This window comes from Lathamus discolor, chromosome 5 (assembly GCF_037157495.1).
Source record: "Lathamus discolor isolate bLatDis1 chromosome 5, bLatDis1.hap1, whole genome shotgun sequence".
Classification (NCBI taxonomy): domain Eukaryota; kingdom Metazoa; phylum Chordata; class Aves; order Psittaciformes; family Psittacidae; genus Lathamus; species Lathamus discolor.
In genome coordinates this window covers 93,208,875-93,224,977 of record NC_088888.1, presented here as the reverse complement: position 1 = coordinate 93,224,977, position 16,103 = coordinate 93,208,875, and the positions used below count along the sequence as shown (strand labels likewise).

The following is a 16,103-nucleotide window of genomic DNA, read 5'->3' as shown; positions in this document are numbered from 1 at the left end:
GTGAACCTTGTTCACAAAGGGCTAGGCTACATTGCCTTACCTCAGATTTTGAGAGGCTATAAGCGTACACCAGTAGATACTGCAGCTTAGTTGATAGGTGGCAATTTATAAGATCACAGTGGCACACACCTGCAAGACTGAGTCTCAGTCCCACTTTCAAAAGCAGTGTAGCCACTTTTACCTCACTTAGAAACCAAAAGCACCACATTTCAGTGTTAAATGCTTAGTGTATAATAAGTCACCTTGTCAGAGAAAAAAACCCATTCTGCTTTCCCACAAATCAAAACCACCATATTGTCTGTTTCCTGCACAGTCTAAACCCCATGATCTTCCCCTGGAAAACCATTTCTCTTCCATGGGAAAACATCTAGTGATCACTTCCCATTCTCAGTAAGGCTTGAAGTTCTTACTCTTGAAATGGTCTAAACGCAATGAGGTATCTTCATCAAAAAGACACACTGTACTATTAAAAAAGATAATGTGTTTATCTTAAAACGTGCTCACTAACATCGAAAGAGAAAGAATTAGATATTAGCATACAATTAGAGTATTACATTAACCATTCTGTGACATTACTTGGATATATCTAGCCATCACCTCAAGCTCAATGTAATTAAAACAGAACTCGGTGCTGATTTGAGGCTAATTGTTCTATTCCCTCGGTTCATCTCCTCTTGCCCTTTGTAAGTATAGGAACATCATCTGCAGATTTTCAGCATTTGGGCATTTCACCAGTTTTCCAAGTACTGCTTAATAATAACATGCACGATTCAGGTAGCTCCTCAGTGTAAGCTATGTGGGTTAGTTGACACAAAGTAATTTTAGCAAATCCCCTCATCCTACTTTTCTACAGAAGGCAAACTATTCTAGCAGTGTCACACGGGATAGCTCTAAACATCCTTGTTCAGGTACAAAGATAAATGATTGAACACTTCTATCATTTACTTTAAATATCAGTTTTACGTGTAGCCTAGGTTTTTTTCTTGTTTTGAGTATTGGAAGTACACACTCATTAGCTTCACCAGCAGTACTACTTCATTGAGTCCACTGTTTCATTCCCTATCAACCACCTGTATACTTTAATTACTAGCCTATGCATACCACCATTTTCTCTCCTAGTTTCCTATCCTTACATATGTCTCTTCAATGCTTTACTTCTTCCACAGGTTTTCACCAGCATTAGCTTCTTACTCAAAATAACCCATTCTGGTGCTTCTGGAATTGTGGCTTTTGAGTACTCAGACTAGTGCAGGATCGTCTTTTCTACAAATTTCATCAAACTACATCAGGACAAATACCCCCAAGACTGAAGTAATGTATAAGAAACAGAATACTTAAGTGACCTTAGCTACTGAGCCAGAACTGGAAGTTGAATAAATTAAAACCCAAACAAATAAGTAGCTAAGACATTCAAGAGTTCATCAATTTGTAAATAAATCAGAAGTCCAGGAGATATGAAGAGATTCTATGCACGGGCCAGGGAAGAACATAACTACTCATGAAGGAGAACAGTGGAAATATACAGGGAGTGGCTGATGGCGAAATGGCACAAAGTGTTTTTGAAGTTTTGCAGAGGTAACTCTTGCAGAGTCTTTTTAAGAAGCAAGAATGTTAAACCACTTGCCAGTGCTTCACTCAGCTGACAGAATTGCACAGTATGGCTCTGACACTTGAAGGGTTAAGGTTAAAAAGGGAAATAGCTCCACTATGAGATGTTCACATTTCCAGGAGCTTTCCCTCACTCATCTAGGCACAGACAATGGAGGAGTTCAGATTAAGCCTGATTGTTGCTCTTTCCACATTTTGGTCTCCAGGTAGGCATTTATTGGCATGCCCTCAGCATTATGAGTTCTAAAGTGATCATGCCTATGTTTTTAAATGAATACTTGAAAAGAACAAACCATTTGGTGATTTAAATTACTATTGGTACTCTTACTGATTGGCTGTTTGGAAGCCATTTATTTCAAGGCAAACTTATAAGGGCAATAACTCATTGTGGCAATTCATGTTGGGAAGACCAGCAATAACAGAGCGAGTAACAATTTCACTGAATTCCTCCCCCAGGTTGTAATATGCATTTGGCACTACAGGCTTTTTCTTTCCCAAATGTTGTACTTATGGAAAGAGATGTAAAATATCCAACCAGACCTTGATTACAAATTTACAGGAATATTGAAAAAGATAAACCCATTATTACCTGTACAGGGAAAAGGAAAATTATGTTTATGCACTCAACCACCAATCCTGCTTCAGGTACCAGAAATACGTAAGTAGATGGGGGCTGAAGAGAATGAATTACCAAAATAGGGACAAAGTAAATACGGATAGGTCTTTAAGTTGAGTGGCTAATACAATGCTGACAAGTGTCTGTAGAATGCATACAACAGAAAGCAAGAGAGAAATTTACCAGGTTAAAAGGAATTGTCAGACAGGGAAAGAAAAGCCCACAACAACATTAAGGAAGAGAAATGAAACAGAAAGACAAATTTTCTTATGATAAGAATGCATTAGCATTAGTCTTGTATAGCCTCCCAGGGGACGTGGCCTCAGCTCCATAGGGTGGCTCATTAAAAACTAGAAAACAACCTTGTGTTGCAGAGAGACAGACTAGGTGAGCTAATAGGTCTTTTCTCTCCTCCAGCTTCTATGACTCCAAGATCATCTCATTTACATAATGACTATTGCTATGCCCTTCTGTAAATACGGATGACCAAAGATTATTTTTCCACTTTCTAAAATAAGGAAGTAAAACACCAGAGGCTTTTGGTTGAAAGCACCCCAATTAATTCTGTTATAACCCCAATGGTTCCCAAGTGTCATATACAAATATTAAGACTAATGAGTGTAGATCCTTTATGTTATTTTCTTGGTTATGCCATAGGTTTTCATAAGTATTCTAAACTTTATTCTTGAACATTCCATGTGAAATCAAGATTATTAGACAAGTAGCATTCTGTGCAAAAATCAAAACAGCTATACAACATTTTTTGTCAGCCAACCATAACCCCAAATGGTTAAATTATCACCAATTTACAACTCTCTTTTACAACATATTTATCTTTACAAGCTGTCCTTCTTCACATTCTAGTTTCTACAGCTGTTTCTGAATTGCTTTAAAAGAGCAGGTATTTAATTGAATGCAAACAGATGAAGTAATCTGCAGTGAGGTGCCTAGAATAACTGATCAGAAATATTCCCTTGAGAAGGATGGTATGTTATTTGTTCAACTGTAGTTTTCTACGTACTGTACTTTAAAAAGGAGCATCCATCAGCACAGACAATAGCTTGCCCTGGCTACTGGATCCTGGCTGTAGCGGAAGCTGTCAGAAGCAAAGGGAGCTGGTTCTCTTTCTGTCCACTACTGAACACACTAACCTGAAAGAAACTTTGGAAACTCAGACACAGGAAGGCAGAGAGAAAGAGAGAGCATCCCACGAACCGACAGCAAGTGAACAGGACGCTCCTTGGAAGAGCTAATGAAAAACATTCAGCCAGCTTCAAAGAAGCTTTCCACAAGGACACCAGGGATCATATGGAACTTGTAGTGACCTAGGCCACTAGCAGTTGATAGAGTGAGAATATGAGTTAAACAGATCTGTTAAACAACTCATCTGGAAGGGGAATGTGTATATATTAATTTGTAAATCTCCTTTTGTCTATTTCATCTTCTCCAGCACATCCTGATTTATTTCTTTATTTCAACAAATAATAAGCCCAGTTCATGCTTAAAAAAAAAAAGTAAAATATCTTGTATTATAGTTTAAAAACTTCCTTAGTACACTGGGTATGTTCTAAGGTTCTGCACTTAAGAGTGCAGACAAAGCCACCTCAAGGTTGCAGATGATTTGAAGGTCTTGCAAAGGGGAATGGGGCAGTTAATTTCCTCTTTTTTCATTCCTTTATCTAAGTTCCAGTTAAGTTTATGGAATCTAGTGGCCTGTGCATGACAGAAGGGAGACAATGCAGCACTTGTTACAGACTGCATAAAACCAAGATATGAAATGGCTGATCTGCTGCAGACCAGGGCATGCAAACATCAACAGAAGCACTGTGAAACCCTGCAACAGAGTTATGGCATTTCCTAGAAGAAAAAAATTACTTCAAATTGAGGATAACTGTTTATGAAGGCAAAAGCTGGAGAGAACAATCTGCCAGTAGTATTATTAGATGGCCACAAACAGGTAACAACATTCGTAAAATGGTAAGAAGTAACACTTCTGGTCCAAATTAAATACATCTCGACTGTTTCCAAATCACTTCTTTCCAATTCTATAAAAAAATGTCACACTCATCGCTTATTACCTAAACCTTTAATTTTTTCCCCTCATAATACAAAGAACTGTTTCGTTTTTTCACTATAAACATTTGGTTATCCCAGTAACTACTGTGCTAGAAGCAAGTTGATTTTACACACTTAAGACCATTACAACTATATGATTGTCAATTATCAAATCCCTTTACTTCTGTTATCCAAGTTACTTTCAGGAGCAAATACAGAACAATTGCAGGGAAGACTGAAAATAAAAATAAATCATGTATTTGTCTTTCTGGTTTTGAACTTTTAAGTGTTACAGATAAAACAATAACGCTGCATTTCTTGTAGAGTTTACCTCATTGTAACATTCAAACTGTTGCGTTTGACAACTCAGGAAAGATTTCAGAAAAAAAACGTTTAAGTGTGAATGTTTAACAAAAAGGGTAGTAGGTTTAGTGGATAAGGTTAGTGCTTGTAACGCCATCACTCCAATTTCAGCACTAACAAACCCCATGATGTAATTCACACCAAAATTTTGTATTGTAGCACTTGACAAAACAAAACAACCTGCAGAACAAACCTCAGCAGGTTGTATTTATATTTCCAAATGACTGTTGTTTCCAAAACCAGATATTCAAACTATTTCTGAAGGATCAAGATCATTAACAACTGTGTTTTGAGCTAGCCAGACACAGCTCAGTGAGGCAATGAAGCTCTCCTACTTGCCCTTACACCATCTGCTTAGTGTCCTCCATGCTTTGTCTGGCAAGAGCACGAAAGGAAGAGATCTGTTTTGTCCACCGTTCTACTCATTTTAGTCAGAGCTACCACAGAAAAGAGATTGTGTCCTAAAATTGAAGACACAATTACTTCTCTTACTGAGCTCCTTATTTGTATCAAGATGGCATAAAAAAATTCATTGTTTTGAAACTTAATGTTCTTTGTCAGGACAATAAAATATATTTCTTAAACATTAAGAAATGCTAGTGCATAGAGAAGCTGTTACCTTGGTGCAGATTATCTTCATACTATGTAGTCTGTCAAGTGATTCCTGTGGATTACCTAGGTACTGAGGAAGCTCGGCATGTAAAATTCGCATAGAGAAAGGAACCATGGAACCTAGAAACATAATTAATTTTATTAAATGTGATTGCTATAATGATCAGCTTATGATTTGCCTACATTATATGAGGTATTTTGCACTTGTGTGTATAACACGAAGTTCATTTAATCTTTGTATCTTTTTATTCTCCTCATGAAAGATTTGGAAAATTAAAAAAGCAGCAAACTTTTTCTCAGCTACAATGCGACACACTGTAAAACATTTTCAATAGGTAAGCACACACGTAACAACAATCAAGAAGGCAAGAAAAAGGTGCACCTAATTCAAATTTTCATAACCAAGTTGCACGCAGAAGTACAATGTTTCATTAAAGGTTTTTATAAACTAATTAAATCAAAGGATTAAAACAACGGAAGTTTACTCAGGTTGCAGCTACAACATCAGTCCTAACTTTTATAATTCTGCATATTTTACAATCAATGCAGAAGAAATAAGATTAAATTACTGCTCTTAAATGCATGCTTGTGAAAGAGTTATATAACTGGGGCATGAAAAACCACATCTATGTAAACCTTTCCCATATAAAGCTGATATGAAGGGCCCCTATACTACAGAAGAAAAAAAAAAACCAAAACAGAAACCAACATGAGTCAAAAGAAATAAAACATAAAAACAGTACAATGAAAGAGAAAAATAATACTACTATGATAGACAATATATCAAGTCCTCTGGTAACTTAAAATACATTACAAAATATTTTGTTTCTTTTTTTCTATAAATATTATAGCTTTGTGTAATAGTCTGAGTCCATTATGCTGTGCAGAGAACTTTCCATTGCTCTAATGATGACTTTTAGTCTGAGTTTTACTCCACTAATGTTAGCTCTTCCACGAAGAGTTACTGGATTACTCTATACTGTGAGACTTACTCTTCATAAACATGATGTATTTTTTGTATCTTCTGGTTTATTGAAAACATCAAAGAACAGGGAAAGAATTTTAAGCAGTATTTGGGGAGAAAATAGAAATTCCTTCCTTTTCATGTTAGTTTACTTCCATCTTTAGTACAGTGTTTACCAAAGACCAAATCCTCTAGGTTTATGAGCATCCTGGCTGATTTCAAAGGCAGTTTTCAGGAGCTTTAGAGAATCCTAGCTTGTGCAACACCCTGCTTTCAGACAACTGCGTATCCTGATACACAGACAATACTACTGAACATAAACTAAATGATACTATCAAGAACAAATCAGAGGTAGCATAATGAGGAAACAGGCCTTGCTGCAGTCCCAATATTTCAATATCTTTGCTTACTTCAGACATATTCTAAGTGGATTTCCCTCTCAAGCCACCTCTTAGAATCAGAATGGTTGGAAAGGAGCTGAAAAATCATCTAGTTTCAATCCCCCTGCCATTGGCAGGGACACTTTCCACCAGACCAGGTTGCTCAAAGCCCCATTCAACCTGGCCTCTTGCCTCATCTTTTCTCAAAAATGTGACTGAGAAGCTTTTTAGAGAGATTTCTGCACCTGTTTTTAACAGGCTTGCATATCAAAGATGTAAATGCTATATACAGTGAGTCACTGCTTCTAGACATTTTTTAAAAGGTTCACAAGATTTTAATCACAGAACTCACTAATTAAGACCTACAGAGTAAGTCACTTATATCTACATAAGTTCTCTTTTGCCATTGCAAACTGTTCCCCACGGCTTACATGACTGCTGTGTTTCTGTAACAGATGTACAAAGGAGTTTCATGCATCATCATAAGTGGAACAGGGATTAAGAAAACAATGCCTTTGAAAATCTAGTAAGAGAAGCACGAAAAGTCACTCAACCAGTAATAAGAGATGTGAAATGTTTTATGTACGTATCTTGACACATGCTACTTATGTACCTAGCATGACTCAAGTGAAGATGCACAGCCGGGAGTGCGAGGAGTGAACAACAATGAAAAGGAACGTGTAAATAAAACAAGAGTAATTCCGTATCACACCAACACAGAAAAATTGCTTTGTAGGCACACTGCGAACTTAAGAACCTGTACTGCAAACCTATAGAAGCAAATGTGACCCGCATCTGGTTCCATCTCTACAATTCCTCTGGTGACCACGTTCTAACTCCACCTTTCATTGGTTATCTTGCAAAAAAGATTAAGCAGTGCCTAAAATCAGCTGGTTTGGTACTGTTCTTTTGAAGAACATAGCCTTAATTTACTGCTAACCCACAAACCACACACCTACTGCTGCACTCAACAGGATTTCTAAGGCAAAGGTAAAAAAAGGAAAACTTTTGTCCATAAGCAAAGCTTTGGAAAATCTGAAATACAGACAAAAATAATCTGAAGATTTAACAGCATTTTTGCTAATGACTGTGTTCTAATATTTTCAACTCTGAACAAGTTTGTATCGTTACATTCTCTTGTAAAATGCAGCAAAAGGTCAATTCAAGAAATACTCATACAGAGAATCTGAACTGGTAAGAGAACAGCTCAGTGTGCAGATAGATGGGTATTTAATGGAGCACACATGAAACATCTTACATTATCAATTTTAATTAAACTGATTTGTAAAACACTTTTGGGGATTCCATATTTAGTAAATTACTGATCTTACATATTGCTGAATGAAGCCACACTATTATGATCCATTTGAGGGGAAGGAATAATCCATTACCAATCTACAATGTCAGAAGTGCTATCAGAGGATGTCAGAATTATGAATGCAAACCCAGGCTAACTTAGACTCTGTGAGAATCTCATTTATTTGCTATCACAACTAAGACCTTAGATGTAAGGCATTCAGAACTGTGTTACTTTAAAAGTTACTTTATTAACGCACTATTTCTCAACCACTTAGTATTTCCTTCATACCATGTGACCAAAATTCATTCCAGTGTGATCCTAAATAAGTACATCAAGTGTGATGACAGATGTCTCACAAAAAAACAAGAAAGCTGGCCCACGGTGTAAGGGTAGTCAGTGTAGTGACTTTTCAAACCAGAATTTATATTACTATTTCACACAGGATGATCTAAAACTCCAGCATGTTTCTTCTCTTTCCTTTTGAAATTCATGACATAACTAGTATCCTGCAAGAAATTTTACTGTAAGCATTCAGTACAGCCATCCATTAAATTTCTGTTACTTACTGCTTATTAAACACGCTGCTAACTTTACTTAAAACCTCAGAAACATCAACTGTTTCTGCCTTCTTCCTCAGTTTCCTTGTAATCCTTCTGAATAGCATAAGTTTTTTGTTAAGAAAGCACGAAATGGTACACATGGTCTCACACAAGCATGCTAACTGAGGAAAATGGTAAGGCTGTCTTACAACTCCATGTAAACAGTTATTTCGTAACAAGTCAAATCAGATGAGCAAATTGCTCATAAGAAAACTGCAGCACTTATCCAAGCCACTCATCCAAACGTATTCCTTACATACTGGTTTTAACCAAAAATCACAAAGTTTCTTTCCTAAGTACATCTTCCCATAAGTAAACTTCTTTTTAGTTAAGCGTTATGAGGTATGGATAATACATCTAATTCAGTTCCTACATTAATAAACAGATCTTCTGGTGCTACTTGAGGTGCTAATACAATTCAGGTAACACTTCTCAGGAAGAAATACATGGCAATAATAGAAAACACGTGTAAAGATACCTGTTCACCAAAATATTAACCCCTGGTTAACAGCTGTGTAACAACTGACAACACCCACTCCCTGAGTTCTCTATTACTGTACTGTCTCCAGTAGACAAAATCCAAATCTATGGTTTTCTCAATCTAAGAAAATGGAACAATGATCTCTGAATTTGTCTGAAATAGAATTTGTCAAGAAAGGGCCCGACAGAAGCAAAAGCAAGTTACCAAACACCTTTCCACAGGGTGGATGGTTATGAAAACTTGTTCTCAGAGGACCCAGCAAGGTGACCTGTGTGCGTACCATGATGGAAGAGGACACTGTAAGCATATCAGGTCTGAAATGTGGCCCTGCAGAGAGCTTCATGGGGTGAGTGGGAGATGAAAAAGGGAAAGGCAAACCATAATATGACGCTTGTGAATCTTCAAAGCTACATCAGTTCATGGGTAAAAAGGTAAAAAGATAAAAATTAGAGAATTACAGAAAGTGCTTGGAACGGTTAACTCTGAGCTCACGAAGAATTTTGCTCAAATAACAGGACACACATTTGCTGTTCTATGACATCACAGTATCATGTTGTATCAGAGGCACTTCACACTTTTTCAGCTGAAAGAAAAACAGTGCATAGGAGCCCATCCCTATTGCTAATAAATGTAACAGAAAAAGAATTTGCACATGAATTTACAAAAGCACAGCTTCCACACTGTTTTGCAGGACAGAAGTTTAGCCTTCTGATAAGTACTCCTTACATTGCCTAGGTTAAGAAGAAAACAATTGGGAAGAGGTAAAAAGCATTTGCTGATGATTTCAGTAAATCAATAATAATAGTGTTATGAAGGTCTGAAAGGCAGGCTGTAGAATTCACTGTACACAATTTCATTAAAAAACAGATTAACAACAGGAATAAAGCCCCTATACTTGCCTCAATAAACACAGTTATATTAGGAGGGGTGGAAGAGGAAGACAACAAAAAACTCCCCAAACCCAAGAAAGTAAGATTGACTACATGTACACTAAGCTGTAACAGAGATATAAGTGCTGCTGCTTAGATTGACATTATATTGTCTGGGCGGTTTCACCTACTTGCTTACTATTATGCCACGTATTTAAGACACACAGCAAAACACATATTTCTTTGTAACAGGGTCCTATACAAGTAGGTATATAATTTCCTGTGATATACCATTAGGGATAAAGGAATTTTATATAAACACTGGATTTTGGCATGTGCTCTCTTTGGCAAAACTGTTTGGAATCAAACCTATGTCCTCCATTATATTTCACTCAGTATTGAATTTAGCAAGGCAACATGTCGAGGAAATGTTTTAAACAAGCAGCGTATCCTGTAATTGAAATGTTTACTTAAGAACACAGGAGAATAGATTTTGCTCTCTACTTCATACTTACATTTCTAAAGATGCAATGCCCTCTGACATGGGAAAACCACATCAACTAAACTTAGATGATTTCAACAGCAGGCAGTACCCTACAATTACTGTTCTGTATTGAAATTTTAAGTTAAATAAGTCTTATTCTATCTTGCTATTTTACAGTTGACCTCTGTTGCTCCTCTTTAGGGGTTTCATAATAATGTTATTTATAAAAAATTCGTAATGGAAAAATGGTTTAAGACAATTCTTTTCTTAGCTATCATTTCTGAACACAGTGGGGAACTTTTTCCAAAGAATATGACTTTTGATTGTCACTTTGGCATGAATTAATCTCATTCATATATATATTAGCAGCGTACAAAAGGCAAAACTAAAAAGTGAAAAAGGTGTGCTGAAAGGAAAATGGATACTCCAAAAGCATGGGAACAGATGGAATAGATAGTAAGATCAGGCAGAATTTTCTAAGACCACAGATTTCAGTTTCTGTATCTTTATGAACAGCTGCACATTTTCATAACTGTCATAACATAAACATCACCTCATGTCAATCAAATTCAAACTGCAGCCCTCATCTGCAGCCCTTTTAGAGCAGAAGAAAGACAATTCCAATGGCCAGTCATTTTACCTTTGTATTTTCTTGTTGCAGAATCAGTAACCAGAAATGTTTTCTGATCTGCCTTCTACAGCTTACTCAACAAATCTTAAAATACCAAAAAATAGCAGCAGGGCAAATTATTATTTACTGAAAACATAAAGTGGGGTCTTATAACAGTGAAAACCAGCAAAACAGAGAAACAAACCCTTCCTTCACTGGGTAAAAGAAAAATACAGAAAATACAGTATCAGGAAGACATTCTGCTTTATTCATACATATACACACAGGGATGTATATCCTTGCATTTATATGCACAAACACACTTTTAGATACTTCTGCAACAGTGTACTCATATAATTTATAAGGAGATTTTTAAAACTGATGATTCAGTAGCTTTGATTCTGAATCTGTCAATTAAAAGTACACTTAAAATAAAATCCAGCTTCAACAGACCAGTTTCCAAGTTTTTATTACTTCCATTTCAGAGAGACTGAGGAAGAGGTAGGAGCCTGAATGTTTGTAATCACTGAAAGAAAAGGGTTTGAAAATTTTATCTGAAATTACATATTTCTATATACTTCACAATTTAACTGCACATGACCTAAGAACACAGATACTGTGACTCAAGATTTGGTTTTGAAAGGTTTCAAAGTTTGAGTAACCTGGAGTTACTTGCACTGAAGCAAGGAAAACATAACAGAAATGCAGAAAAACCCTGCAACAACTGCCATACCAAGAAAACATCACCACAAATCTTACCAGTAGTAAGGCAGAATACAGAAGTGAGCTACTTGTTCATTTTTAAGAAATACCACATAAAGCTGGTACTAGCTACAGTGAGACTACATAGCCTTGAGAAAGATGGCACAATTATTTTTGCAGCACTATATCCTCTTAAAAATTATACATATATTTCTTAGACTAAAATATGAGTTCATAAAAAATTGTATTTGCAAGTCTGACAACCTTAAGTAGCCAACTGGAACCACAACACTTGAGTGGTGTTTATTCAAGTGGTATTAGCTGATTTCATAGGTAAAAGCTCTAAAGAAACAGAACAGATAGCAAATTTAAAGAGACAACAAAGGTACATAGTACTGTAAATAATAATCGGCAAACCAGTTCCTCTAAAGGCTTTAATATCTTTTTTACTGTCCACATAAGCTTGAATGGAGAACTCTTCCAATCAGCTGTCAAAACAACTGGTGTAACATGGGGGTGTAAGTTCAGGCACAGCAGTATTTGTGGTAACTTATGAGAAAGCTAGTACCACATATTACAGAACCACAGAATGATTTGGGTTAGAAAAGACCCTGAAGACCATCTATTTTCAACCCCCACCATGAGCAGGGACACCTCCCACTAGACCAGGTTGCTCAAAGCCTCATCCAATCTGTCCTTGACCACTTCCAGAGATGGGGCATCCATAATTTCTCTGGGCAACCTGTTCCAGTATCTCACCACCCTCAAACAATGATTAGAATATAACAATGATAAGGCTTTTTTTTAATTCTGTTTTCCTGAAAAACTTATTAACAGATAGGAGCTCTCTATATCCTATAATTTCTTTAGTCTATGCATTTCTTATCTCTGTTTTTACCTTGATTATGCCCTTTTGCTTCCTCACACACAACTATTTTAATTTTTTCCCCACACCACTTCCCATCCTGCCACAGTTCTCCCACTAACCAAAAGCTGATGAGATGAAAAAAACCAAAGGGCATTTCATTTATAGCATCATACAAAACCATGCTGAGAAAAAAGGAAAGGAAGGCTCAGCAAAGCTGCCTCCTACTAGCATAGACGAGCAGAAAGGAATGGCCAAACATCACTGTAGAAGAGCCACTATGAAAGTGGTTTACTGTGAAAGCACACAGCATTATTAATTTCCCCACTCCATGCCTGTCGTAGGCATAGGCTGATATTTATAAGCAGGACCAAGCTTCAGCAAGCAGGTAGACCCTGGAGCTGTGCCCAGTCCTCTGCACTACATGCAGTCCAGATGTGCCTTCTGTGGGTATTTGAGAAAAATTCTGGATGAGTGCTTTCACAGTAAGCACAGTGTCTCTGTGTCAGCACACATATGACAAGTCTCCTATTACATCCTTTTGCTATTTTATGAGCTTATCCAAATGTGATAATAGTAATTTATTACATTTCACCTTAGATATCAGCACTGAAAATCTGTTTACAATGTGAGTTTCAACAACAGTTCCAGACCAGGCAGGAAAGGATTCCTTTAGGGGGATCTGAATTTCAAAGCTGAATAGATGAAACAAATTAAGAGCACTGCTTAAGTAAATAAGGACACATAAAAAATAAAATCTCACACATCCACGTATTTTTTGTACCAATTTCTTAATGTATTTCTGCTAAAACTTCTAACTACAGTGGATATTAATAAAGTTATAAAAGTGATACAGACCTGGTGAAATATGCTATAATAATGTGATGTCTAGACTTGCACTAGTTTGAGAGAAATACATGGGTTTTATATACCACGTATATATATTTTTAACTGTCACTATCCATCTGAAAGTGTCAGCCTATTGCAACACACTAGTATATCCCTGTGATCACACTAGAGCCACACTTTAAAAAACCCAACACTTGTGCTAATATAGGGGAAGGTGTACAGTATGAAATCAGTTCTACAGCACATACAACTAAATATTTAACAATATGTTCCTTATTTAGGCACTTGCCACCAGACACCAGAAGACATGGTAGAAAAGTACAGATGATGCTGTACCATCACAAGGAGAATGAAAAGGGAAAAGGAAAAAGAAAAAAAACCCCAAGCCGATAAACCTCTGGTCAGGGGAATAAAAGTCCTATTTTCACTTGTGCACAGTTTTGTTTTGTTTTGTTTTTTCCCCTTCGTAATTCAAAATAAATTATTCTCAATTATTGTAGCTTTAGAACACTGGTTTTGGTAGCATTAACTTTTCTATAACTTATTGGTCTATTAAGCAGAAACAAGACCAAATTATCTCATAAAAGAATGAAATAGCATTTTAATGTTCCATTTTAATCGTTGGCTCTCGTTCTTTCAGAAACACATCAGCATTACCAATGGGAAGGATACCTCAGGTTAGCCAATCTATCACCTGAGAGTTTACTAAGTATCATGAGGAACACAGAAACAAACAGTATGAATAGAAGTGTAAAGATAAAGACAGAATCTTTAAAAAAAATGAAGAAATAAAATCCTGAAAGCCATTAGTCATGAGAATGGTGACAAAAATCCAGACTTATGTACCTCACAGTACAACAGAGATGTGCAGGAAGCAACTTCCTGACCAAAGTACAGACCTATCAGAAGACAAAAAAATAGTATATAAAAAAAAAAAAATCAGACTTTGCTTGCAGATGAATTTAGAAAAAATAAGTGTGCAACTGAACAATTTAAAGATTTCACTAGAAAATGAGAATTGTGTGCTCTGTGCCCCATATCAAACAGGAATGATCCAAGAGGAACTTAGCTAACTTCACTGGCTGATAGAAGGATCCCAGCAGATTCCACCTCGCAGATGGTGCACACCTACAGGCAACGGAGATGACTGAAGAGACCATAGAAATCAGGCAAGGAAGATTTCAGAAAGATTAGATCTTAGAGCCCTGAAGATGACAAAATCTTGCACAGCATGGCTGCAAACGCCATACAAAATCTTAGGGGAAAACAGATTAATAGCGTTGCTGGGAGGGAAACAGCCTTGGGAGAGCTTCAGGAGAAAATTAAGATGACTGTGTTGGCCATGTTAAGATAAATTAATGGAAAAACCATCTTCCACTCCTCATACATTTACTTGGAATTTACTTTAAATTCTTTGAGGTATATTTGTCAGAGATTAATGGATGAGTGACTATCCTCACTGCTGCTCAGGTACATAAGCTTTCCTTACTTCAAGCATAGGAAAGACAGAAAACTTTCTAATTCATTACATTTCTTGTTATGAATGTTTTGAATACAAAGAAATTATACAAAATATTAGATGTTTTACAATTAATGTGTACATTATATCTATACTCTCATTTATTAAATTGATTTTTAAGTGCTTACTCCGTTTATATACCATGAATCAAAATTAAAGTGTTGAAACAAAGCTGTTCCTTTTATGCTTGTTACACCACAAAATGATATGTAAAATTACCAAACAGCAGTGGATTGTGTGTTCATACTAATACAATCAAAATACATGAATGATTTCTATCTATTTTATTATTTAAATTAGCTGGTTAAAGATGCATGCATACTAAATTCCTTTATCTACAATCCAGCACTGTGTAATTTAATGCTAGCCAGAAGAGAATTGCTTGTTCTTTCCTACATCCCTGCAAACAACATCTCTCTCTCCTCGAAAGTACATAAGGAAGGTTTGATAGCTCTTCCTTCATCTTCATCACGCTGTATTGATACAAGATAGGTACAATCAGCAGGTCAGCTCCATGCAACCTTGACTGTATTTTCCTTAGAGATGATCAGATTATGATTCCAGTTGGTATGCTCAACCGTTAAAAATGAACTGAGGAACATAATAATGAAATACAGTGTTTTCCTTATGCTCACCTTTTTACCATAGATATCTTCATAATTTGTATGAAACAGCTGCACTAGTTGATTGGTTGCTGCAAAGAGAGTTTGGATCAAAAGCTCAGTCACAGGACAGGCTCCTGCGACAGCTAGCTGGACTGCCCAGAACTGCTGCTACCTGTATGCTCTGTGGCACGAGGACTGAAATACCTCAAATACTGACATGACCTGTGAGGATTTCTCCCTTAAGCACAATAACTTGTTTTTAATACTGAAAAAGATATGGAAATATGCATATGGCCTGGTGAAGACTACTTCTCCTGAGTAGCAGTGCATCATGTGCACAGCTGCCAAAAGATAACCAAATCCAAAGAGCTGCCCAAACTAATGACCAAAACTCTCTCTTAAAAATAACACAGTTCCTTCTCAGTGGATTGAATGTATTCAAGACAAAAGGGGAAATTTTTGCCTGTGTTTGCCTGGAAAATGATAAGTAAAGTCAGAAGGACTTGTTCCAGGCAGTCCGTATCAGCTTTGCTGGCTACAACAGATCTGCATCACTTAAGAGATGAAACTGTCCTCTGCAAGAGATTCTGATCATTCTTGACACCAACTTCCTTTCCTCAGC

At 36.6% G+C, this 16,103-nt stretch overlaps 1 protein-coding gene across 2 annotated transcripts in view; it reads right to left on the bottom strand.

The window, feature by feature from the left end:
* Positions 1–16,103, bottom strand: part of TRAPPC12 (trafficking protein particle complex subunit 12) — a 55,562-nt gene that overhangs the window by 23,785 nt on the left and 15,674 nt on the right. For both annotated transcript variants that reach the window (XM_065681568.1, XM_065681567.1), the window contains exon 5: positions 5,262–5,374. In XM_065681568.1, coding sequence (XP_065537640.1) covers positions 5,262–5,374 — 113 coding nt within the window. The remainder of the gene's footprint in view (positions 1–5,261; positions 5,375–16,103) is intronic.